The sequence below is a fragment of the Podarcis erhardii genome (assembly GCF_964252035.2).
Source record: "Podarcis erhardii genome assembly, chromosome: 2".
In the NCBI taxonomy this organism is placed as follows: domain Eukaryota; kingdom Metazoa; phylum Chordata; class Lepidosauria; order Squamata; family Lacertidae; genus Podarcis; species Podarcis erhardii.
The window spans coordinates 6,338,652-6,365,106 of record NC_138498.1 but is presented as its reverse complement, the minus strand read 5'-3'; the positions used below and the strand labels follow the sequence as shown (position 1 = coordinate 6,365,106).

The following is a 26,455-nucleotide window of genomic DNA, read 5'->3' as shown; positions in this document are numbered from 1 at the left end:
CGTCTGACTTTTATTACACCTGTTGTGCAAAAGTCCAGGAAAGAATCGGAATATCATAGTTTAAAACTACTGCTAGAGGACAAGAATCCCAAGATTACATTAAATGTAGCTAAATTTTGTGCGTCTGCAATCAATCGCAGGAAGCAAGTGGCATCCCATAATGACCAAACCCCTAAATGTTAATTACAGGGGGCGCGCTAATAATTAATTTTAATTTTTTATTTTAAAGCTTTGTTATATTCATATTATCCCTTGTATTCTGATTTTTCTGATTTATTTTTTTTCATGATCTACGATATTGTGTGTGTTGATGCTGGTCTGTGACCGTATTAATAAATTCATTCATTCAACATTTCAAACACCTTTCTGCAGTCTAAATATCGTATTTTTCGCTCTATAGGACGCACTTTTTCCCCTCCAAAAATTAAGGGGAAATATGTCTGTGTGTCCTGGAGCGAATGTAGGCTCCTTGGCTTCAGCGATAGCAACGCGAAGCCTCTGAAGCGCAGAGAGAGCGCTCCCTCCGCGCTCCGGAGGCTTTGCATTGCTTTCGCTGAAGCCTGGAGAGCGAGAGGGGTCAGTGCGCACCGACCCCACTCGCTCTCCAGGCTTCAGGGATAGCCACCTGAAGCCTTCGGAGTGCAGCGCGAGTTCCCGCTGTGCTCCACAGGCTTCAGGTTCCTTTTGCTGAAGCCGGGAGAGCAAGACTCTCCTGGCTTCAGCAGAGAGGGAGAGCTACGCAGCGCCCCTTCAGCGAAGCGGGATGTGCTGGTCCCGGGGGGGTTACCATGCGCCGTGGTCCGTGTCCGGTCCGAGGCTGAAGCAGGGTCCAAGGCAGGGAGTCGGGCATGGTCAGGAACTTTGGCAGAAAGCAGGACAGGGTGCCGGGTGGAATAGGTAACCAATGATGTTGCTCCCGCAACCTGGGACTGGGCGGGCTGGTCTTTATCTCTTCTGAGGCATAGGGTGGCCCCAGTCCACAGGTGACTCGCCTCTCCTGGCCTGGAGGCGAGCACTGCTCCTGCGAGAACCTAGTTCCCTCCGCCTCTCTGCCCTGAGCCTCTCCAGCTCAGGAAAGGCTGGAGGGTTACTGGACCCAGAGGCAACCTCACCTTCCCCTGACAGGGCTGGGAGAGGAGCACCTGCAGGCAATGGGTCCTCAATCACCCCCAGAGCCAGAGCGGATTCAGCTGGTGTCTGCTCCTGAGGATCCAGCATAGGTGAAGGCCCTTCAGGTTCAAGCCCCTGCCCTGGCTCAGCCGGCCCTGGAGGCGGGGATTCCTGTGCAGGCTGGGATTCCTCAGGTTCAGCCTCTGAATCAGATTCCCAGGCCATCACACGGGAGGAGAAATGAAAGGGGCTCCATATCTCCTGCCGCTTCGCTGAAGGGGTGCTGAGCAGAGGGGGGGGGATTTCTTGTTCTCCCCCTCTAAAACAAGGTGAGTCCTATGGTCGGGTGCGTCCTATAAAGCGAAAAATACGGTACCATTGGTACATCATTTTATGTAGCTAATCTACACCTTCAGCTTCCAAAAGATTCTAGGTGCCACCTAGGCTATTGCAAGGATAATGTTTCTTTTGCTTCACAAACAGGTTGCAAAATAAGTGAATATTTCCAAAAGGCTGGCAGCGACAACCTTCACCTGGTCACCGACTGCATAGAACATGCCCTGACATCCTGCTCCCCTCGCACTCGCTACTCTCCAGGCTGGGATGCAAAGTTCTTGTACATTCCTGTCTCTTACTTTCCAACGTCCATCGCTGACTTCGTGATGAGCCACATTTGGCCTAAACCAGCTCAAGCAATATAGGGTTGTTGTTGTTTTAAAATAGCGACTATAGAATAATCAAAACATACAATACAACAAAGTAAAGAACCAAGAGGCAACTTACTATTATAGATCCACCATTCATAATTAGATAGTACTTTGAAACATAGGAAGGTTCAACCCAAGATTGATCAAGAAAATTGGAATTTTATTTTCGTGGAAGCAAAGAGGGCTAATAGTAATGAGTATTCACATTTATAGTGAATGAGTATTCACATTTATTAAAGAAAATAAATTGTGGTAGGATCGCTCCAGTGTTTTTTATAGACATCAAAAACATCCACTATATAGTGACATACAGTGGTATCTCTGGTTAAGAACTTAATTCGTTCCGGAGGTCCGTTCTTAACCTGAAACTGTTCTTAACCCGAAGCACCACTTTAGCTAATGGGGCCTCCTGCTGCCACTGCGCTGCCACTGCACGATTTCAGTTCTCATCCTGAAGCGAAGTTCTTAACCGGACGTACTATTTCCGGGTTAGCAGAGTCTGTAACCCGAAGCGTCTGTAACCTGAAGCGTCTGTAACCCGAGGTACCACTGTAATCCATTGGTTTAGCATGTATCATGAAACAATCATGTGACAAAGGTATTTGAGAGCAGAAGCAGTAAAGGAAGCAGTAAAGGAGTCTAGAAATGTTGTGAAATGTTGTAAAGCTGCAGAATCATTTAGCAAGCTGAATCACTGTGACTCATCTTGAGGATGATTCATTCTCTGTATAAGTATTGTATCTGCTTGCAGGCAGGACTCAGTGACATAGTGTCTGTGTCTCTGTGTGTGTGTGTGTGTGGTGGAGCCTGTGCTCTGTAAAGCCTGTGCTCAATGGAAACTCTGTGTATGCTCTGAAGCTAGTTGAATCTTCTGTTCACTATGGTGTTATTGGCAAACAAGTTTATTTTAACTCAGTAAAGCTTTTATTCCTTTACTGAAGAAGACTCTGCATTATTAATTTACGCTGTGCGACAGAAACATGTATCAAATGAGTTGTTTCCCCCCTGAAACTGCAATATGCAGGGATTTATTAAACCAGATGTTAAGGGGAAAGCCTCATATTTCTCCATTCCTACCAGATGGTCAGTCTGGCTGCAACCAGCAAATATAACAGTTTTGTTCACTAATGATGTATTGCCATCTTCAAATATTGATAACCAACATAGTTAGGCATCTGATGTTAACTCATCTTCCTACAGTCTCAGATTTTGTGTGTGTAAAACTCATCTCCAGAACTTAGGTACAAATTTGTGGTCAAGCAAGTTTATCTATTTGAAGGAGTTGGTAAAGGGACAGCTGAGGAATGAGGAATTTGCTAAAAAAGAAGATGTTAATTGGAGATAAATTTGTAAAATAAGCAATATGTAAAAGGGGAAGAATTGGACTATATCTGAGAGACTGGGGAACCAGTTTTGAAAAAAATGTTTTAAATTAATTTCAATTTGGTTTTGATGTGCTATAAATTTGAAAATAAATAAAAATTAATTGGCAAATATGCAGTTCCAACACATGTAGAAATAAGTTCCCCTGTCAAGACACCCCCTCCAGCACAGGGGGGAGCATCTAATTATTTGGGCCAATCGCACCAGGGTTAAATATTGTAGCTGCACTAACTTCAGGATATTCTCCCAGATGGTGGCAGACACAGACTGTCTTCTAGACAGTCTCCCAGACTGTTTTCAGTGAGGAGAGGGGAGACAATTGGAGGTTTAATAAGAGGGAATATATAGTGGAAATCACACCATTACCTAAGCGCCCTCTTATTATGGAATCAAACGGTTTAAAAGATTTAGTAGCCCCCTCCTGCACCTCTGGTTAGTTAACAAACGTACCTGATTTTCTTAACATTTAGCCCATTCAATCCCTGGTCTCATCAGCTGATATTGTTGCCTTCCACCCCAAACTCTGAGCAGTGTGAGACTCCAGGGGCTCACCCAGGATTTGGTTTCCTTGAAATGAGGCACAGTAGAGACCGTGGTGTCTCTATGATATATGGCTTACACATATATGCAACCTGAGTCTACTATGGAGGGGCTCACAGCATTAACACCCAAGAAGGCCTTGCTTTGACCATAGCCACAGTGTTGGATTCAAAGAGAAGTCTCTTGCTCTCTGGCTTCTGCCTGCTTCTGGCCCAGCTCTCTCACACACCTCTGGTCCTTGCTCTTCTCCCTAACCCCCCACTGAGGGAGGGGGGTCCATCCATTTGTCCTCTGGCACAAAGCCACTATCCTTTGTTACCATAGTGACCCGTACTTAGGGGCCATTAACTAACTAACTTATTGGCTCACATAGCGTAGCTATTCCAACAATTGAATCCTTGCTGGATCCAGGAATTAGAAAGGACTCAGGAGTACAGCCTCACCAGCAGCAGCAGAAGCACAAACTCACAACAATATTCAGAGAGTTGAAGCTTACTATGATAAAAATCAAAAAGATAAATTCTATTTCCTCCCAACATCTGGTGATAAATGGAGTGTCTAGTGGCAAATATAGAAGAGGGATTAAAGGTAAAGGTATGGAGATTACCTTGTATCCCCATCAGTTCCCAGACTCTAATATTCAGTGCACATAATAATTATATCCCTCCACCTGGAGCCACTCAGTCAGGAATGGGAGAACTGCTGGACAGCAGGAAAAGGACTTCAAGCTCTAATGCTTTATTCAAGCTTTTTCATAATACAATAAAAGAAAAGAAACTATCTAAACAAAAACAAAGAGAGAAAGAGGAAGGAAACTTATGGATGGATGGAACAGAGGGGAAATGGCTGGATTTGGCACATGAAGATCTACAGAAGGAGGGTGTTCCCTTTACCAACAGATTTCCCAGTTAGCCTAGAAAGGTTCTTACATTCCACCAGTGGTGTAGCGTGGGGGTGCAGGGGGGGCCGGCCGCACCGGGCGCAACATTTGGGGGTTAGGGTTAGGGATAGGGCTAGGGGGCGCAAATCCAGGGTTAGGGGGCGCAAATTACTTGCCTTGCCCCGGGTGCGGACAACCCACGCTACGCCACTGCATTCCACCTCCTCCATTGGCCAGGCCAGATGTGAGAAACTAACTGTAGCCAATGGTGTGAAAGGTGGGCATCTGCAGGCACTCTATGGACAAGTTGGAGCAGGCAGATGCATTATTTTACAAGCAAAAGCCACCTGCGTTCTGTCTGCCACTCAGCTGAAGCTAGGAGCCCTTCCTCTAATCAACTGCAGGTCAGTCACTTTCATTGCACCAGTTAGTAATCTCCAGTAACCTCTATACTGTGCTTAAAAGAACTTTATGTCAAGCTAGTAATTCATTAGTTGAATTTCTTCTTCATGTGCACCTCTTATAGGCTCAGAAACATTTTTGCCTTGGGCCGGGGGGGGGGGAATAAAAGCCTTCAAAAGTAGATGCTGATGCTGAGTTTGCACTACATTTGATCGCAGGGTTCCTTATCTCTGAGCAGATGTTATAGGGTTATACTGCTCTTCTTTATCTACTTGCTGTTATAATAAATCAGTGAGTCAGAAAGCAGAGCAGGAAGGCTCTCTCATTTGTTGCCAGCATCTGGTGCTCTGAAATATATTCTCTCTTGCATTGTGAAGTTCAGAAATGTGAGATGTCCTGCGATGTAAAGGGTAAAAAGAAATGTTGCCAAGGCTGGAGTCAGAAAGCAGCTGCTGAGATTTGCTACTCTAAGTTCCTCATGCTACAGTCGACTAGGAGAGCCTGTTGCAAGTAAGGATGTTGGAGAAGTCCGACAAAAATGGTAATGGGAGTGGCAATTGCTGCTGTTCACTTATTCATCTCCATGTCTAGAACAGAAATCAATCCAGTGAACATTGATGTAGGTTTGAGGGGGTCAGACTGCATGATGCCCTGGGCCCCTTCCGGTTCTTGGGCTTCTGTATCAGTGGGAGTAGAAAGCATGAGGACAAGTTTTCCAAACCATTCCCTTTTTCTAGGCAATTGCAAGACAATGACCATGGCTGGACACTTAAGCACCATGATTAGCATCCCAAAAGAATGAGCGGTCCTGCAAAAGCTACAACTACCGTATTTTTCACTGTATAGGACGCACTTTTCCCCCTCCAAAAATTAAGGGGAACTGTGTGTGCGTCCAATGGAGCGAATGCAGGCTCCTTGGCTTCAGCGATAGCAACGCGAAGCCTCCAAAGCGCAGAGGGAGCACTCCCTTCGTGCTTCGGAGGCTTCGCGTTGCTTTCGCTGAAGCCAGGAGAGTCTTGCTCTCCCGGCTTCAGCAAAAGGAACCTGAAGCCTGTGGAGCACAGCGGGAACTCGCGCTGCACTCCGAAGGCTTCAAGGATAGCCGCCTGAAGCCTCCGGAGCGTAGAGAGGGAGAGCTGCGCAGTGCCCCTTAAGCCAAGCAGTAGGAAAATGGAAGGGGCATCCTATGGTTGGGTGCGTCCTATAGAGTGAAAAATACAGAAAGTCATGTGCCCGCCCACCCCCCTCCATACCTGGCCAGTAGATAGAGAACAGGGAAGAAAGACAGATCCATGTCTGATCTGCGCTGGGCTCTGGAGCTCCCCTAGAAACCCAATCGGGGAGTAAGATCTATTGGGGTGTTCATGTGTGCAGTTTAGGACTTCTGAGTTGCCTATGACAAATATCTTAATAACACTTGATATTTTCTAATTATCTTATATTATTACTGCAGGTGCCTCTTTACTAGATATCAAATATTAGAAAATGTGACTACTATCACAGAATAGGAAAATAAATTGGCCTATGCTTTTCTTTTCTTTTCTTTTCTTTTCTTCTTTTCTCTTCTCTTTCTTTTCTCTTTCTTTTCTTTTCTTTTCTTTTCTTTTCTTTTCTTTTACCAAAGTACCTCATGACATAGGGTCCAAAGGAGTCAGGCAACAAAACAGTGGTACCTCGGGTTACAGACGCTTCAGGTTACAGAAATCATGTGCCGGCGGCACAGCGGCAGCGGGAGGCCCCATTAGCTAAAGTGGTGCTTCAGGTTAAGAACAGTTTCAGGTTAAGAATGGACCTCCAGAACGAATTAAGTTCTTAACCCGAGGTACCACTGTGCAGCAATGAACTTTTATTAATTATTGGAGAAGCAATTTGTTTGCAAATGTAGTACAGTATATGATCTATTATGAATATATCCTGAATGTATTTTAGAAAATTTTGAAAGCTTTTTAAAAACAAAGAACTAATTACAGTTAGATCAAATTTTATGTGTGAGTGTAATGGTTCTAGGGGTTGCTCATGTGTAAATCGGCGCCAGGCTTGGCTGAGTTACCTGGGTGAACCCTTTCTGTCCGGACAGCCACTCACCCGTGGCTGTCTCAATCGCTGGCAGAATCCGTCAGTGGGCGTTTCTTGAACTTCTTCCAGCAAAGAAGCTCTTTGACGCCTAGTCTCCACCTACTCTCCCTGCGCGGAAGCCTTCTGTGCAGGGAGGGTGTCGGCAGCGGAGTACCCGTGCTCTCCCCGCTGGTCTCCGGCGAGGTGTCATGGAGCCACCTCGCCGATTCCCCCATCTGCCCCCCTTCTCCACTAGTGTTACGCTGATTTCCTTCCCCAGAAGATGGGCTGCTTCTCTCCCTCCCGGTACGCTCTCCGGAATCCCTCTGGAGCCCTCCCTCTCCCTCTGGCTCCGATGGCAGTTTCCTGACAGTGAGGAATGGGATGAATGGAAGAAGCAGAAACTTCCAATTTCCCCCCTCACCACAGTCTCTACAGTGAGGTCAGGACTGGCTGCCACAGAATAAAACAAACAAACAAACGAGAAGTTGAGGGTTACACCTGAGGTTCCCACACCACCTCTTGCATGAATTGCAGCTTGAGAAGCCATGTGTTTTTTACGCAACAGACGGAACATTACTGGGGGCAGCCCTTTTCTCCATGCACCTCCAGACTGGGACAGAGTTGTGCCTCTTGAATTTCTACCCAATATCCAGTTAGTAAGGCAAAAAGCTTTTCAGAAGGAAAACAAAGTGGCGCGCTAAAAGCTAGGCGTGAACAGACCTGTCAGTTTTGGTTTCTCTCTGTCTTTTATTTCTTTAAGTGGGAGGCAGAAAGCTGCTTCCATTCTACTGCAGTTTGGTTTCCACCAGACACATGAACTGCCTCGCTGTCTGCTGTTTAGTACAAGTTACCTAGCTTACATGATGTACATTCATGACAGTGTAAAGGAATCATCAGATCCAAAAAAGTTATTGATTACATGGCATTTGCAGACTTGAGGATGCCTCTTCTTTATTCAGTCTAAGAAGCTTCCCTGGGGGATGTGGACTCGCTTTCATTGGAGGGTTTTAAGTGGAGTTTGGATGGCCATCTGTCATGGACACTTTAGTTGAGATTCTGCATTGCAGGGGGTCGGACTAGATGAGCCTCAGGATCCCTTCCAAGTCTACAGTTCTATTATTCGGTGACTTGATAACAACAATGATATGAACAAATAATGATCATCCTCATTTGACTGGTTTCTGTTCCTGACCCTTATAGACACGTTATTGGTTTGGAGAACTCCATCAGAAAATTCAGAAAGGTGAGTATCTCAGGCAGGTGTGAGATGTAGCAACCTGTGCGCCCTGTGGCCAGCAGCAGAAGCAGAGAAGGCTCCTGAACCTTGAATAGTTACAGTGGTGCCTCGCAAGACGAAATTAATTCGTTCCGCGAGTCTCTTCGTCTTGCGGTTTTTTCGTCTTGCGAAGCACCCCTATTAGCGGATTAGCGCTATTAGCGGCTTAGCGACTATTAGCGGCTTAGCGGCTATTAGTGGCTTAGCGGCTTAGAAAAAGGGGAGGAGGGAAAAAACTCGCAAGACTCGCAAGACGTTTTCATCTTGCGAAGCAAGCCCATAGGGAAATTCGTCTTGCGAAGCGCCTCGAAAAACGGAAAACCCTTGCGTCTAGCGGGTTTTTCGTCTTGCGAGGCATTCGTCTTGTGGGGCACCACTGTACATAGAAGAGGGACATGCAACATGTATAGCTTACCAACACAAACCACACATGCTGAAATTCCCTTTTGTACACAACGATTGAAAGCGTAGGAGCCTCGTCTCTCTTCTCTTGCATCTGGCTACCCAATCCCCCTTTTTCTTTCCCTAGCCACTATTTTCACGTCACTGTCTTCACACGGCCTGAGCAGGTTTGGGCCAAGACCAGGTCAGCACAAGGTCTGCCAACGCTGTGGGCATGTAAGAGAGAGGAACGAAGAAGAACTGGGAGTCCCAGCCTCCAGAGTAGCGTGTGCGAGGGTGCCGGGACGTCAAGGCATGCTCCATGCAGTCAGTGACCAGGTAGAGGTTAGTGCTGCATCGAGTTGTGAGGGCTTCTTTGAGCAACTGGCGCCCTGGGAAGAAAAAGAGAGGGAGTTAGAGGAGAAGATTTGTGGTCCAAAACACTGCAAATAGACACCAGGATATGAAGCCGTTCTCTGTGCGACAGTCAGGGTGGCATATGAACAGTTTTCAAATCAACAACAAGAACTGGTGCTAATCACTCAACCATCTCCCCCCCCCCCAAAGAGCACTTTCTGAATTTGGAAAGGTACATTCCCTGTTCCATTAAAGAAATCAACAAACGTTTGAGCAGTTGGGAGTTTGCTAAGTCTGAGGGAGCAAGTAGGGCAGGTGGTCTTTTTTCCCAATGAGTTTGTTTTCAAATTGGAAGATAGAACCCTTAGGGGGCTAACCATAAATCATAGAGACAAGCTGCAGAAATCAGCAGATGAGGCTGTTGCAGAATCAGGTCTCTTCCCCCCCCCCCCTTCCTATGTTAGGAGACAATTCTGACTCATCAAAAGGAATCAGGGCCACCAAAGGGGGTAAGTACAAGGGGCACCTCTGTACTACGGGCCCAGAACCAACACAGGGTAGACTCTGAGATTTCATTTTAAAAAGACGTATTAAGTCTATAGCTCCTTTGGAACAAATGACACAGAGCAAAATTCCTTTGTGAGATATTGGGCTTGCTTCCACCTTCTACTGTTTTAACCAATGAGTGCCTGAGTTGTGACTGATGACTACAGTGGTACCTCAGGTTACAGACGCTTCAGGTTACTGACTCTGCTAATCCAGAAATAGTACCTCGGGCTAAGAACTTTGCTTCAGGATGAGAACAGAAATTGCGCAGTGGCGGTACAGCAGCAGCAGGAGGCCCTATTAGCTAAAGTGGTACCTCAGGTTAAGGACAGTTTCAGGTTAAGAACAGACCTCCAGAACGAATTAAGTTCTTAACGTGAGGTACCACTGTACTGTGAAAAGGGCAGAAGGCCCCCAAATGGCTTCAAAATGATTCTCCAGCACCAAGGACACCATACCTGTAAATCACATTTACAGTGGTACCTCGGATTAAGTACTTAATTCCTTCCGGAGGTCCGTACTTCACCTGAAACTGTTCTTAACCTGAAGCACCACTTTAGCTAATGGGGCCTCCTGCTGCTGCCGCGCCACTGGAGCACAATTTCTGTTCTCATCCTGAAGCAAAGTTCTTAACCTGAAACAATATTTCTGGGTTAACAGAGTCTGTAACCTGAAGCGTATGTAACCTGAGGTACCACTGTATACCACTTTAACAATCATGGCTCCCCTCCCCAAATCATGGGAACTGTAGTTTGTTAAGGGTGCTGGGAGTTATAGTTCTGTGAGGGGTAAACTACAATTCCCAGGATTCTTTGGGAGAAGCCATGACTGTAAAGTGGTATAAACATACTTTGAATGTATGGTGTGGATGCAACCCAATATTAAGGGCAAACCTCCCATCCTTCAAATGGACAGGGAGGCTCTGCTGGCAGAGGTTCGCAAATGCAAGGGTCTTGTGGCCCTCCAAAATGTTGCAGGACTCCAACTCCCACTATCCCCAGCTATTGGTTATGATGACTTGGGCTGATGGGAGTTGCAGTCCAACAACATCTGAAGGGTGCTAGGTTCTCCATCCACCTTTATCTCAATGGCAGCCCCAGTTCTCTCCCCACAGACCACATGGAGGACTCACATCTCTCATAGTAGGTCTGTCCATAGCTATCTTTGACTTCCTGTGGGATGCGGACCCATAGCTGCTCGAGGACGCTGATGCTGTGCTGGATGTTAGTCATGTTTGTTCGGAAATAACCTGGCTCCACCATGGCTACTTTCACCCCAAATGGGCGGAGATCACGCCTGGAAAGAAACAATGGGTTTGACGTGGTTCACACACCTACCCCTGCAACTGTGGCTAACAGACGACAGTTATATGGGAAGAAATTGAATACAGTGGTGCCCCGCAAGACGAATGCCTCGCAAGACGAAAAACTCACTAGACGAAAGAGTTTTCCGTCTTTTGAGGTGCTTCGCAAGACGAATTTCCCTATGGGCTTGCTTCGCAAGACAAAACGTTCTGGCGAGTTTTTTCCCTTCCCCCCCCCCTTTTTCTAAGCCGCTAATAGCCGCTAAGCCGCTAAGCCGCTAATAGTGCTAAGCCGCTAATAGCCGTGCTTCGCAAGACGAAAAAACCGCAAGACGAAGAGACTCGCGGAACGGATTAATTTCATCTTGCAAGGCACCACTGTATTTAATTTAGTTTGAATCTGGCAATTAAAGGAAATGATGAATGAGGGTGAATTTTGGGAGCGAGGGTAGGTGATTGTAAACAGCTGAACTCAAAAGCTTACTTGGCTAGTCAAGGACCCTTTGCAAGGTCCGTAGAAAATTATCTCACATTCCAGGGATGAGGCTAACCCAGTGAACAGAGGTAGGCATCATTTCAGCCCAAATTTTTGCAAAAGGTGCTTCTTAAAACCTCACTCCTTAGCAGGGAAGCTAATAATAATAAAAAAATGGCATTGGATACATACCGTATTTTTTGCTCTATAAGACTCACTTTTTCCCTCCTAAAAAGTAAGGGGAAATGTGTGTGCGTCTTATGGAGTGAATGCAGGCTGCGCAGCTATCCCAGAAGCCAGAACAGCAAGAGAGATTGCTGCTTTCACTGCGTAGCGATCCCTCTTGCTGTTCTGGCTTCTGAGATTCAGAATATTTTTTTCTTGTTTTCCTCCTCCAAAAACTAGGTGCGTCTTGTGGTCTGGTGTGTCCTATAGAGTGAAAAATACAGTAATTGTTCAGCTTCACTGCCCCCAGCTGTGAAGTGGGGGGGAATGAAACAGCCAGCAAAGCCCAAAATTGATTGCCTTCTTCCTCCTCTTGAACTGGGCCTGAGATATTTAGCCCCTCTCTGCACTGCATTTTGACAATTGTGATGTCAGAAGTGATAGCTTACCTGAGAGAGTCGGAGAAAGCCTCCACCCCATACTTAGATGGACAGTAGCCTCCTCCGTAGAAAGCCAGTCGCCCCAGAATGCTGGACACGTTAACAACCCTTCCCCTGGCCTTCTTCACCAGCGGCAACATGTGTAGCGTCACGTCAATCAGTCCAACCAGATTGACATTTAGCACTCTTACAAAGGCATCTTTGTCCAGCCACTCATTGGGTACCATCGCTTCCGCAATCCCTGCATTGTTTACCAAGCCCCAGAGCCCTGTGGAGTAGGGGCAGCAAGTTAGCATTTGAGTAAGAACACCATCATCATCATCATCATCATAATTAATAATTAAATAATAATTAAATAATAATTTATTATTTATACCCCAGCCACTCTGGGCAGAAACCAAAGGACTATTAAAAACACGATAAAATGATGCTGAACATCTGGCCCAGGCTAAGCAAAGCTTGGGAACACCAATAAATTTAATTTTCTCATAACAAAACGTGTTGCTCGGGGGGGGGGGTTCTAAAAATTCTGCACTCACAAGGTTTTGTAAGCTAGGGATGGGGAAGCCGATGGTGTTGGACTCCACCTCCCATCAATACCACCCACCATGTCTGATGGACAAGGATTGTGGGAGTTGCGTTTTTAAAATCTGCCTTTCTGTATCAAAGTGTTGTTCTTCAGCATGCTTCTTCTGTGCTTTAGTGAGTAAGAGGAGAAATTGTTGAAATAGCTGTGGTTTGTAGTAAAACAGTTTGCTCGCCAAATGCAGAATCAAATGTGTGCAACGTATCACAGCATGCAGGGATTGTGTGCCTAGAGTAATAGGTGGTAATGCTAGCTAGAGGGAGGACATGGAGCATTGCCAAAAATAGATAGGTAGGAAGCTTTAAAAGTTATGGAAGATGTTCCTATGTAGGCAAGCTAAGGGAAACACCTGGCTATGCAGTCCCTATAGAGGACTGCTGAAGCTGAGCCACATATGGATTTATGTTGCCATGGGATACCACAAATGGCTCTTTTGAATCTTCCCTTGTTTGTGTAAAACTATTACTGTACTTGAACTGCTATTTGTGAACACAATTAAAATATAGTTAGCTATATAGCTGTATCTCTCCTGCCCTTTGCAACACGCCCTATTGTTGTAAACAAAAATTTGCCCTTTTCCCTTATGGGGTATCCAAGAGCCCATATAGAGTCCTTACATAGGTTCCCTATTGGTAGGAGAAGATAACAGAGGCCAAGCAGAGAATATTGAGAAGCAAAGCAGCCAGTAAGCTTGATCTTTATTGATCTGTTGCAACAGGGTGCTCCCCTCACACGCAGGAAAGGAGGAGGAACCTAGAACAATGGCGCGCAAGGCCTTATAAAGACCTTTGAAATTGCCACCCTGTAGATCAAGACCACCCCCAGAAACATCATACATACATCACAGAAAAGGTGGTCTTAAAACAGAAATTTGTATGTTGTTTTTCTCCTGTCCTTGTTTATCTGGCAGGTTACTTGATTGGATTGCCTGGGGAGCCTGGCTAGTCTTTTGTAACGATAAATACTTAGTTCCTGGGCCAGATCACAGGCTCACACCCTATTCATAGAATCATAGAATCATAGAAGAGTTGGAAGAGACCACAAGGGCCATCGAGTCCAACCCCCTGCCAAGCAGGAAACACCATCAGAGCACTCCTGACATATGGTTGTCAAGCCTCTGCTTAAAGACCTCCAAAGAAGGAGACTCCACCACACTCCTTGGCAGCAAATTCCACTGTTGAACAGCTCTTACTGTCAGGAAGTTCTTCCTAATGTTTAGGTGGAATCTTTTTTCTTGTAGTTTGGAACCATTGCTCCGTGTCCGCTTCTCTGGAGCAGCAGAAAACAACCTTTCTCCCTCCTCTATGTGACATCCTTTTATATATTTGAACATGGCTATCATATCACCCCTTAACCTCCTCTTCTCCAGGCTAAACATGCCCAGCTCCCTTAGCCGTTCCTCATAAGGCATTATTCATATCTTAAATGTGCCCTTAAGACACGATTTGTGAGGAAAGAGACAATGGGAGGTTTCCCACTTTGACCTTGCAGAGAAAACATTTGCTCGGTTTAGAAATCAAAATGGTTCCAGGTCGGTCTTCCTGTGCTGATCTATGTACGTGCTTGGTTGGTACACTTATGAACATTACCATATATCTAAGACCATAAAACGCCTATCACACTATCTTCAAGCTCATATCTGGAAGCCAGCCACTGTACCTTTGTCTCTGACGCACCCTTTCGCCCACTCAGTCGCTGCCGCAATGCTCTCTGTGCTGGTGACATCCAGGAGGGTAGTTTTCAACCGATCTGATGTGAGCCTTTCCAGCTCTTCGGCCCCTTTCTGTGTAAAACAGGCTGCCAACACCCTTAGCCCCTCAGCATCCAGCTGCCTGGCAAGCTGGTTCCCAAAGCCGGAGTCGCAGCCAGTGATGAAGACATACTTCTCTCGGAGGTTTTCCACCTTCTGCCTTTCCAGGTACCATCGGATGACAAAGAACAGCAAGACTGCCAAAAGGAGCCACATGCTCATCGTGTATTTTCTTAAAAAGAGGAAGCAAAACATGGCAGGTTTTTTTTTTTAATTATTGTTGTTTTTATGCATTCCAGGTTTATTTTTATTTTATTTTATTGAATTTATATACCACTCTATACCCAGAGGTCTCAGGGCTGTTTGCAGAATCAAAGCAAAATATTAAACCACAAAATACACAATCAGAACAAAAACAACCACCACCCAATAACTAACCCCCCCCCAAAAAAAAACATTTTGAAAGGGCATAGGATGTAAATCAATTCAACCAAAGACCTGGTTAAAAATGAATGTTTTTTGCCTGGTGCCTGAAGGCACCTAATGAAGGCGCCAGGCTTCATTATTCCCATTCTGGAGTTAGGTAAAGGTAAAGGGGTAAAGGGACCCCTGACCATTAGGTCCAGTCGCGAACGACTCTGGGGTTGCGGCACTCATCTCGCTTTACTGGCCGAGGGAGCCGGCGTACAGCTTCCGGGACTAAGCTGCTTCTGGCGAACCAGAACAGTGCACGGAAACGCCGTTTACCTTCCCACCAGAGTGGTACCTATTTATCTACTTGCACTTTGATGTGCTTTCGAACTGCTAGGTTGGCAGGAGCAGGGACCGAGCAACGGGAGCTCACCTCGTTGCAGGGATCCGAACTGCCAACCTTCTGATCAGAAAGTCCTAGGCTCTGTGGTTTAACCCCACAGCGCCACCTGTGTCCCTATTCTGGAGTTATCGGGCAGCAAAGTTCTCTTAGGAAAGCAGTTTGCAACACTCAAAGGGTTAAGGAACACCATAAGGGTAATGATTAACAAAGCCATGCCTGCCCTGGAGTTCATTACACCGATTTCTGATTCTGTGTCCTTGCCTGTGACAATGACTGAACTAAACTGGCACTGCTCTGTTGAAACGGAGACACTATGCTTAGTATTGAGGGATCCTAAAAGAAAAAAAACGCTCCAGGGAGACTCTTTCTGGAAAGGACATGCAATAGAAGAGAGATGGGGGAGCCATCCACCGCTTGAAGTCCGCATTTGCAGCATGTAAAAGGGCTGCATACCAGGGGTGGGTCAGGCAGGAACCTATAAGTGGTTATAGCCGCCCCACATTCTCACACAGCACCCCAGCCAGCCATTTTCACTTAAAGTTAAGCATAATCCATTCTTCTAATAGCCATTCATTCTCTCAAGGGGGCATTAATCACCTCCCTGTTATGCTGGATGAGTTTCAGTTAGTAGGAATAAAGGATGTGGAAAAGGTCAAGGGATCTGATCCTGACAACGGACTGATGTCAATATTTCACATTTTCAGATCACCCTCTTCCTGCTCAGCTGAGAAAGCAATGTCCAGAGTGTAACCTGCCACATGCATTGGGCCAGTGACATGTTGGGACAGCGCCATGGTCATCAAGGAAGCCATGAAGTCCAGAGCCACCCCAGAGTCAGTTTCCTTGGCATGGATGTTGACGTTCCCCAGAAACAGCAGTCTGGGAGTCCTCAACACCCCTTCTAAGACCAATTCAGGCAGGGAAACTGCTGGGCAGCAAGATGCACAGTAAGCCAACAGAATTCCTAATCTGTCCCAATTGCCCAGTGCTAGGAACATACACTCAAGATCCCACCCAAATGGACAGAGAGCCTGAAGAGAAAGACAAAAACACTACGGACTATAGCAACTCCTCCTCCCTGACCCTCAAGTCTGCCTAGATGCTGCCCAGAGTATCTAGGTGGGAACAGATGGGTAAGACCAACTCCACCCTGCTCACCCACCCAACTCTCAGTGATACAGACCAGATTGGCCTTATCCATCATCAGATCATGGCTGAAGGAGGTCTTACTCAGTGTCGACCTGGCATTCAGCAACAGCAGCTGCAGACCCGAGGCTGGTCCTCCTTTGCATCCGGGCAACTTAGTTCCAGATTGTAACTTGTATTCCATTTTAGAGACCTCATTTCTCTGCCTCTAGGGAGCCATGGGCTTTCCCCCCCCCCCCAGCAGCCATTGATGTCATTCTTGTAAAACTTAATAGACGTATAGGTTCGTTATTCTAAGGAAGAACAGTGCTTGTCTTCTTACAATGCTACTGACAATTCTATTAAGCTGTAACCCACCCAACTTCCTTCCAAAAAGGATAGCTAAGATTCAAGCCACTCTCTTCTTTTAAACACACCCTGGATGCTTCCAGATGGGTTTGTGTTGTGGATTGGTGTGTCTCATGCACACAAGCTTTTTGCAGCATTCACACGGTGTTAGTGGCATCAAAATGCCAGCCTGTATCTCCCTCCCAATTTAATCCAGCTTGACCCTCTCCAGGCATTAATTCTGTATTAAAAACACCTGTTGGCAATGTGATTATCTTAGTGACCCATGTACAATATTAAGTCACTGTCTGGAAGCACTCCCAACGCCAAACGAAAAGTTAATAGGCTCTGCTTACCTCAAAACTCAACCAACACCTTGACTGTCCAATCTGTCTGAAACAGGAACCCTCTGCAAACAGAAGAGTAGATCTGTTAATCCATTCTGTTAGTGAACCTTTCCACTACATCCCACCCCAGAATTTGTACGGAGGTTCTGGGTAGGCTGGAAAACAGCCACCAAGTTGTTGGGGTTTTTTTGACAAAACAAGAAAAGTCCAAAGTACTTTGTGTATCTATGAATTGGTAACCATTCTGGGGCTTAGTTCAATGACTTCCCTGCTTCAGTTGTCTGAAATCATTAGCCAGGGAAGTACTTATTCCTGCAGCTGGCTGGCTGCTTGCCATCTTCTCCAAGGCACCAGTCACAGTGCATGGCAGGGAGCTGATCAAAATGTCCCTGTGAATCCTATCTGCAAGCCTTTCAAGAACAGATTTGGCCTGCTTTCTTCTTTCAGGTTTTCCCGTTAATTTTTCAAGATGTAACTCTCCTTTATTCGTGCAAAGATTTACATTCATTTAGGGCATGGTGTATATATACTGTGTCAACAGGGAGGAGGTATTAATCACACAGGAGCTATTAACATTTTTTAAAAAAATCAATCATGGCACTTCAGGTGTAGCATTTAGCATCATGTTTTGTTTGGCCCTTAGAAACACACAAACAGGTAGACCAGCATTTAACATAAGAACAGTGTTGCCTGCCACCCCAATCACCAAGCGGTGCGAGATTCCAGGGGGTCCCAGGCGCTTTTCCAGGGTTCGTGTTTCCTTTTGGAATTACGCAGAGCAGAGACCGTGGTGTCTTCATGCTATGTGGTTTATTTACACAACTATATAAGCTGAGCCTGCAATGGAGGGGTTCACAGCATTAGCACCCCAAAAGGGTTTTATTTCTCCCATAACTACAGCCTTGGATTCAAGGGTGTCTATCCAGCTAGCTGCTTTACTTCTAGGTTTCCTCACTGCTCTCCTCTCAAAATCTCTGGTTGTTTTGTTTTGGTTTTTTTTCCTTTTCACTATCTGTGAATTGAGGGAGGGTCCTCACCCATTCAGGGACACAGGTGGCGCTGTGGGTTAAACCACAGAGCCTAGGACTTGCCGATCAGAAGGTCGGCGGTTCGAATCCCCGTGACGGGGTGAGCTCCCGTCGCTCGGTCCCTGCTCCTGCCCACCTAGCAGTTCGAAAGCACGTCAAAGTGCAAGTAGATAAATAGGTACCGCTCCAGCGGGAAGGTAAACGGCGTTTCCATACGCTGCTCTAGTTCACCAGAAGCAGCTTAGTCATGCTGGCACATAACCTGGAATCTGTATGCTGGGCTCCCTCGGACAATAAAGCGAGATGAGCACCGCAACCCCAGAGTCGGCCACGACTGGACCTAATGGTCAGGGGTCCCTTTACCTTTACCTCACCCATTCACTGTCTCCCATATGAGCCCCTTCCTTTGTTCTCCTTGCACATCACCAGGAGGCTAGCATGGCTATTCCAAAAATTAAAAGTCTTGCCAGATCCACACAGTTGAATACCTCAAACTCATAACCCTGAAGAAAAGTTCAAAGTACTGGCTTGTATCTGTGAACTGATAACTGCCCTGGCAGGGTGCTGATAAGGCTGAGGGTCAAGCTACGTCCTGAGCAACCTTTCAGGGCTGTGAGAATTATGTAAGCAGAATTCCCTGATCTGGACCTTGTGCAGAGCCTGAATTAAAAAGCTCTTCACACCAAGAAAGAGTTCCAAAGTTTTACCTTAAACCAGTCACAAAAACACTGTAAATAGAAATCAGCACATTGCTCTTAAACAACAAGCAATGCAGTCCAATTTTCTTTAAGCTGTAACTTGTTAATATAGCCCAGAGAGAGATTCCAATAAACAGGTTGCTTCTGAGAGACGCCCAGACTCCCAGGGATGAGTTATCTGTTAATATGAGCAATGAAGCAAAGATTCCACCCTCTGTTGCAACCCTAGCTGCAAAAGCACCTGTTACGTTGTTGTTGTTGTTGTTGTTGCTGTTGTTGTTTAGTCGTGTCCGACTCTTTGTGACCCCCTGGACCAGAGCACGCCAGGTACTCCTGTCTTCCACTGCCTCCCACAGTTTGATCAAACTCATGCTGGTAGCTTCGAGATCACTATTCAACCATCTCGTCCTCTGTCGTCCCCTTCTCCTTGTGCCCTCCATCTTTCCCAACATCAGGGTCTTTTCCAGGGAGTCTTCTCTTCTCATGAGGTGGCCAAAGTACTGGAGTCTCAGCTTCACGATCTGTCCTTCCAGTGAGCACTCAGGGCTCATTTCCTTCAGAATGGAGAGGTTTGATCTTCTTGCAGTCCATGGGACTCTCAAGAGTCTCCTCCAGCAGCATAATTCAAAAGCATCAATTCTTCGGCGATCAGCCTTCCTTATGGTCCAGCTCTCACTTCCATACATCACTACTGGGAAAACCATAGCTTTAACTATATGGACCTTACAGCTCTCTGCAAAACAGAAATCCTGCAAATGCAAACCTCCACTAAGTTTCACACACAATGCATACAAGCATAGCATTTGATGCACATTCAGCTTAGAACTTTTACACTGGGCAGAGGTAAAAGTGGGTGCATCAACAAACGTGAGTTTTGCAGAGGGGGCAGCACTTCTCCCTCGAGCCACTATCCGTTCCTCCCCCAATGCGCTTCAGAGCCAATACCACAGATGGCAGGTGCCTTGACCATTTCAGCGGTGTGAACACAATTGCCAGGCTAGCCAAGACCTGCACCTTGCGCCTTATGGTAGACAAACCCGACTTCATCCTCAGTGGCAAAGTGGCAACTAGAGAGGCTACCCTGCAGTGTGAACTCAGTCAGGGAAATGTCTTTGATGAGTTCCTGATGGAGGGAACAGCTGCAGACAAAATAATAATTTATTTAGAGCTAACACCTGGAAGGGACGCGGGTAGCGCTGTGGGTTAAACCACTGAGCCTAGGACTTGCTGATCAGAAGGTCGGCGGTTTGAATCCCCATGACGGGGTGAGCTCCCGTTGCTCGGTCCCTGCTCCTGCCAACCTAGCAGTTCAAAAGCACCTCAAAGTGCAAGTAGATAAATAGGTACCGCTCCGGCGGGAAGGTAAACGGCCTTTCCGTGTGCTGCTCTGGTTCGCCAGAAGCGGCTTAGTCATGCTGGCCACATGACCTGGCCAATAAAGCGAGATGAGTGCCACAACCCCAGAGTTGGCCACGACTGGACCTAATGGTCAGGGGTCCCCTTACCTTTACCTTTAACACCTGGAAACTTCTCCAGAGCTATGAAAACTGTTATGTACTGAAGTTCTAACCCTGGGCCAGCAGGGGGATACTGTAGATAGTTTTCACTCAGGTCCACGTCAGTTATTTTAGGCGGGAAACCCTGGGTTGTTGTTGCTACAATGTTGACAGCCGGCTGCCTATAAAAGCAGGCCGGCTGAGCTGTTTGCAGTCAGTTCTATTCCAGCTTACAAAATAAAGAGCTGCTTTGGAGAAATCGCTGTGTCGTCTGCTATGTCAACCCACAACTTAACAAAAACAGAATGCCAAGGAAGTGAAGTTGACTAATAAGCATTGCCCTTGCCTCACAGTAGCAACGGAATGGCCAGCTCTAGCCCTGTTGTGGCTCATGACATTCCTGTGGGAATTATCCCAAGAAAGCTGCAGAATGACTTCAGGGAGTAGCAGGCTGGGCCAGAGTTTGATGGCAGCATTTACCGTATTTTTCGTCCCATAGGACGCACCTAGTTTTTTTGGGGGGGGAATAAAGGAAAAAATGTTTTCCTTTATTTCCCCCCCAAAACCAGGTCGGGGAACAGCGGGATGGCGGCGCTGCACCTCCCCGCTGTCCCCCGAGCTTGTGGGGCTGGCCGATGTCTGCCCGAAGCGCGGGGCGTTCTGCTTCAGTGCGCCCCGCGCTCCATGCAGCAGGATGCTATCCGCAGCGTGGGGAGCCCTGCGGGAACTCCCACGGGCTCCCCAGGCTTGCTGATAGCTTCCTGAAGCCTGGAGAGTGAGAGGGGTCGGTGCGCACCCCCCCCTCGCTCTCCAAGCTTCAGCGAAAGCCTGTATTCGCCCCATAGGACGCACACAGATTTCCCCTTCATTTTTGGAGGGGAAAAAGTGCGTCCTATAGGGCGAAAAATACGGTATTTGCCAGTGCTCAAGACCATAAGGAAGACGACGGTGAACAAGCTCTACAATTCTATAGTAATAGAATCAAATTTAATGGAGAAATGAACTTGAAAACAGAAACTGATCTGGTGTGTGTTACAACTCACTTTAAAGAACTTGGGAATTCTCCCAGGATAGGCAGGCTCCCAAAGATCTACTCCCAAGAAAGAGACCCCGAGACCATAAAATACCATAAAATACAGACAGTAAAAACAGCACAACACTATTATATGCCCTTTCGCTTAAAAAAAAGTCCACTCCCAAAAGCCTCTTGGAATAAGAGCCTTCATCTGCCCTCAGAAAGGAGAGAACTTTTTTTAAAAAAATTAATTTTATTAATTTTATTTCATTTTATTTTATTTTTTTTTATTTTGCCAACAAAGGTCCATATACTAAAAGCTATGGTTTTCCCAGTAGTGATGTATGGAAGTGAAAGCTGGACCATAAAGAAGGCTGATCGCCAAAGAATGGATGCTTTGGAATTATGGTGCTGGAGGAGACTCTTGAGAGTCCCATGGACTGCAAGAAGATCAAACCTCTCCATTCTGAAGGAAATCAGTCCTGAATGCTCACTGGAAGGACAGATCCTGAAGCTGAGGCTCCAGTACTTTGGCCACCTCCTGAGAAGAGAAGAGAAGACTCCCTGGAAAAGACCCCGATGTTGGGGAAGATGGAGGGCACAAGGAGAAGGGGACGACAGAGGACGAGATGGTGGGACAGTGTTCTCGAAGCTACAAACATGAGTTTGACCAGACTGCGGGAGGCAGTGGAGGACAGAAGAGCCTGGCGTGCTCTGGTCCAGGGGGTCACGAAGAGTCGGACGCGACTAAACGACTAAACAACAACATTTTCGTAAAGGGCCGCTAGAGCCTCTCAGAGGCCGCTTTTTCTCGCCGGAACTACAACTCCCACAATCCCCGGCGCGGTGCATATATGGCGGGCGCTGCTCTGATTGGTTCTTCGAGAAGCGGGAGGCGGAGCCTGGCTTCTCCCGCGCGCGCGCTCCGCTTTCTCTTTGGACATGGCAGATTTCGAACCCGGCTCCCTGCCCGACCTTTTGCCGCTCTACTACCGCCGCGTCTTCCCCTTCGGCCTTTACGGGCGGTGGCTGCGCTACGGCGACGGTGAGCCAGGAGCGGGCGGGCGGGGGGCGGGGGGGAAGAGGCGCGCTCCTGGGACCCCGGAGCTGCGGAGGGAGCGGAAGGGAAGCCCCCCAACTGGGGGGAAGGTGGTCGAGGCGCCTTGCAACGCGGGTGCCTCTGAGCATATGCAGAAGGCGAAGAAACGCGCCTGGTCTCGCCCTTCATGGTGGGCGCTGGAACGGGAGGAGGCGCCCAGGTCAAAGAAAATGGGGTAGCTAAGGGAAATGAGTCGCTGCCTGCGGATTCAGGGCAGGCTTTCTTCCCGCAGTTTCAGTTACAGTTTCAGGTTACAGTTACAGTTACAGATAGGTAGCCGTGTTGGTCTGCCATAGTCAAAACAAAAAATTCCTTTAATTCAATTAATTCCTCAGTTAATTACAAACTGCGGGAAATTCCTTCCAGTAGCACCTTAAAGACCAACTAAGTTAGTTCTAGGTATGAGCTTTCGTGTGCATGCACACCAGACTTAACACGGACACTGGCACCAGAGCCTGCAATAAACCCAGATGCCAACTTTGCTGCCACATACACCCAGACAACACCATTACTGGCCCCAACAACATCACACATATCATCTCGGGACTATTTAATTGCTCATCGTCTAACATTGTATATGCCATCAAATGCCAACAGTGTCCTTCAGCTCTCTATATTGAACAAACAGGCCAAACCTTACGCCAAAGAATAAACGGACATAAATCTGACATCAGGAATCACAAGACAGAGAAACCAGTAGGAGAACACTTCAATCTCCCAGGACATTCTATACAAGATCTCAAAGTAGCTGTTCTATTACAAAGGAATTTCAGAAATAGACTGGAAAGAGAAGCTGCTGAATTGCAACTTATTACCAAACTTAAAACCATGGAGAGACCTGGTCTGAACAAAGACATTGGATTCTTATCTCATTATACATGACAAAGCCATTTTTCACCTTCTCACCCCTTGCTTTTTCCTGTAAGACCTATTGCAGTCGTTAAGTCGTCAACAGGCTCATCACAGCTATCTGCCAATCACCCATTCCCACCACCCTTCTGAGTAATACCCCTCCCCACCTTCTCACTATATAGAAGGGTCTGGTGACTTCTGTTTCAGTGTATCTGAAGAAGTGTGCATGCACACGAAAGCTCATACCTAGAACTAACTTAGTTGGTCTTTAAGGTGCTACTGGAAGGAATTTCCCGCAGTTTGTAATTAACTGAGGAATTAATTGAGGAACGCACAACTGCAAGATGCAGGAGCAATAGGTTTCCAAAAGAAAAAGTTCTGTGGGTTTGTGGAAGAGGGACTATCAACTACGATGAACTGAAATAATAATACAGTGGTACCTCAGGCTAAGAACTTAATTCGTTCCCGAGGTCCGTTCTTAACCTGAAAATGTTCTTAACCTGAAGCCCCACTTTAGCTATTGGGGCCTCCCGCTGCTGTTGCGCCACCGGAGCACGATTTCTGTTCTCATCCTGAAGCAAAGTTCTTAACCCGAGGTACTATTTCTGGGTTAGCCGAGTCTGTAACCTGAAGCGTATGTAACCCGAGGTACCACTGTAATAAAAACTTTATTGTCAATGTACAACCTGTGTACACTAAAATTAATCGAGCCTCCCTCCCCCCCCCAAACACTCAATCTCATTGCACAACTCACCAACCCCGAAAGTCAGTTGCACTATATTATTTTCTGTTCAGCAGCTTAACAGCCCCCGGATAGAAGCTGTTTTTAAGCCTGTTGGTACAACTGATTATACTTCTATATCTCCTGCCCGAAGATTAAAGAGTTGCTGGCCAGGGTGTGAATCATCCCTGAGAATTTTTCTCGCTCTCCTAAGGCAACGATCCCTTGCGATGTTATCTAGCAGACTCAAGGGACAGCCCATGACATCATGTGCTGTGTTCACCGCCCTCTGTAGAGACTTCCTGTCCGTGGCTGTCAAGCCAACGTACCACACTGTGAGACAATATGAGATGACACTTTCTATTGTGGACCAGTAGAAGGAGGTCATCAATTGTTGTTTAACATTGTTCTTTCGCAAGGCCCTGAGAAAATGGAGTCTCTGTTGGGCCTTCCTAACCACCTGAGTTATATTGCTTTTCCAAGTGAGGTCTTCACTAAGGTAAGCTCCCAGGAATTTAAAGGAAGAGACACTCTCCACACAGCCCCCCCCCCCCAATATACAGCGGGGCTAGTTCCCCTCTCTTCTAAACAGAAGCTCCCCGACTCAGTCAGCTCAGCTGGTTAAAGGTGGTGCTGATAGCACCAAGGTCGCAGGTTCAATCCGCATACAGGCCACCTGCATCTTCCTGCATTGGGGGTTGGCTAGATGACACCCAGGATCCCTTCCAACTGTACAGTTCCATGATTCTGTGTTTGGAAGCACTATACAAGGGAACAATGCCCCATCTGGCATTGGCTAGCGTGGCCACCTGTGTGGTGAAAAAGAGAGCACAGACATGCATAAAATTTACACGTGCTCATGTATTTGGCATAAATGCAAATATAATTAGTGCAGTACAACACTTGTCGCCATAGTGGGGAAGACTGTGACTGAATGATCTGTGACCGAATGATGGACAACTTCAAGGCCTCTGCTTTCTCTTCTTATTGTTATTTAGCTTTAAAGTGGAATTGTACTGTAAGGCTCTGCAAATAGCAGACACTTTTGGACAGAGGACCAGCCCAGCTAACAGAGGACAGTTAAGGAGGACCCAACATTTTGCTGCTCACAGAATTTTTAGGGTTGTATGGACTTCTTGTATGGACTTTCCTGAATTATTGCCAACCTGGCTGACTAAAATATAATCACTCTCAGCGTTTATATATCACATTTAGAGTGTTCAGTGTGCTGTCTTATTCCACCATATTGCAAAAGGAGAATTGGGGCGTGGAGAACAGCATCTTGCCTAAGACCGTCTTGCCAGCTTCGTGGAAGAGCTGAGATTCAAAGCAGAAACTGCTGCACGATGTAACTAGCATGTGATCTTCCTTTTGCAGTGTCAAAGAATTACTTTCAGCGAAGGGAGTTTTCGTTCACGCTCCGCGATGACATCTACGTGCGGTATCAGTCTTTCAACACACCCTTGGAATTGGAAAAAGAGATCCAGAAAATGTGCCCTTACAAAATTGACATTGGGGCTGTGTATTCGCACAAGGTATGCACTTCAGTGCTATAAAGCCAGGCCGGGGAATCTCCAGGTGTTGATTCACTACAACTCCCATCATCACCCTGGCCAGTAGCATTGCTGGCTGTGGCTGATGGGAGCTGGAGTCCAGCAACAGTTGGAGGGTCACAGGTTCCTCAGTCCTGTTATAAAAATGATTTAGAAAAGGTTTTCAAAACTGCCTGCCCTAGAGTCCACCATTTAACTGGCTTAAAAAAGACTTGGCCTGTTGACTGTACAAATATCAAACATAATTCTATTGGAACCGTTGGGGGGAAAAACCCAATTAGTTAACTGTCACAAGGCAGGGAAATAAAATTCTAAATTACTGTAAGCAGCTATCATTTCTAAGTTATTTCTGTTTCCTTTCGCTTCCCTGCAGCCCATCCAGCACAACATGGTACACCTAGGTGCCTTCCAGGCCCAGGAAAAAGAGCTCGTATTTGATATAGACATGACAGATTACGATGATGTTAGAAGATGCTGCAGGTATTTTTATTACCCTTCTGGGATTGTGATTTGGGGACGGGAAGCCAGTTTGATGGTGAGGGTGATAATTATATATGTTTGGGAAGGTGGGTAGAGTATTCGCTCTCCATTGACTGATCACTCTTGAGTTCTGCTCTGAACTTCAAAAGATGCTGCCCACTTCTATGCTTCCAGCGTTGTTGTAACAGTTATGGACTAGAAACTTGTTTCGTTTTTACTTTAAGCTTATTGTCTGTTTTTGTACTTTATTTCCATGTGTGGTCCTTTCCTGAACCTTGACAGCACATCAAATGGGAGTTTAGACTGTCAGTATGTTGTGGGAAGGATTCCCACACAAGTGGATACCAGGACTTTAGGTCTGTACAGTAAATGAGGATTAAAGGGCTCTGTCGCCCTGGAACAACAAATCCACTTTAAAAAAGAACCAGACGTTTTGCAGTTTGGAAAGTGACAGGGAAATTCATTCAGAAGTGGGGGGTTGTACAAATGACTAGCTAGGTCATCTGGAGGAGCCTTGACA

General features: G+C 46.5%; 3 protein-coding genes and 1 long non-coding RNA gene across 8 annotated transcripts in view; 3 read left to right on the top strand and 1 right to left on the bottom strand.

Annotated features, from left to right (window-relative positions):
- Positions 1-2,727, top strand: part of LOC309332214 (retinol dehydrogenase 16-like) — a 107,015-nt gene extending 104,288 nt beyond the window's left edge. The window contains exon 4 of the mRNA XM_081845219.1: positions 1,594-2,727. Within this exon, the coding sequence (XP_081701345.1) occupies positions 1,594-1,811 (218 nt within the window). The 3' untranslated portion in view covers positions 1,812-2,727. The remainder of the gene's footprint in view (positions 1-1,593) is intronic.
- Positions 1-14,613, bottom strand: part of HSD17B6 (hydroxysteroid 17-beta dehydrogenase 6) — a gene marked incomplete at its 3' end in the record, with an annotated part of 129,238 nt that extends 114,625 nt beyond the window's left edge. The window contains exons 1-4 of the mRNA XM_081845062.1: positions 14,269-14,613; positions 12,033-12,291; positions 10,773-10,936; positions 8,909-9,129 (exon numbers count right to left, since the gene is read on the bottom strand). Of these exons, the coding sequence (XP_081701188.1) occupies positions 8,909-9,129; positions 10,773-10,936; positions 12,033-12,291; positions 14,269-14,581 (957 nt within the window). The 5' untranslated portion in view covers positions 14,582-14,613. Of the gene's footprint in view, positions 9,130-10,772; positions 10,937-12,032; positions 12,292-14,268 lie in introns of the transcript that reaches the window.
- Positions 1-26,455, top strand: part of PRIM1 (DNA primase subunit 1) — a 111,457-nt gene that overhangs the window by 63,842 nt on the left and 21,160 nt on the right. For 4 of the 5 annotated variants that reach the window (XM_081844767.1, XM_081844770.1, XM_081844768.1 and 1 more), the window contains 2 exons: positions 25,280-25,437; positions 25,829-25,935. In XM_081844767.1, the coding sequence (XP_081700893.1) occupies positions 25,280-25,437; positions 25,829-25,935 (265 nt within the window). Of the gene's footprint in view, positions 1-22,115; positions 22,276-25,279; positions 25,438-25,828; positions 25,936-26,455 lie in introns of those variants that run through there. The other variant, XM_081844769.1, reaches the window with a different exon arrangement.
- Positions 7,456-8,932, top strand: LOC309332411. The gene is made up of 2 exons (XR_014152071.1): positions 7,456-8,420; positions 8,743-8,932. It is a non-coding gene; the product is annotated as an uncharacterized lncRNA (long non-coding RNA).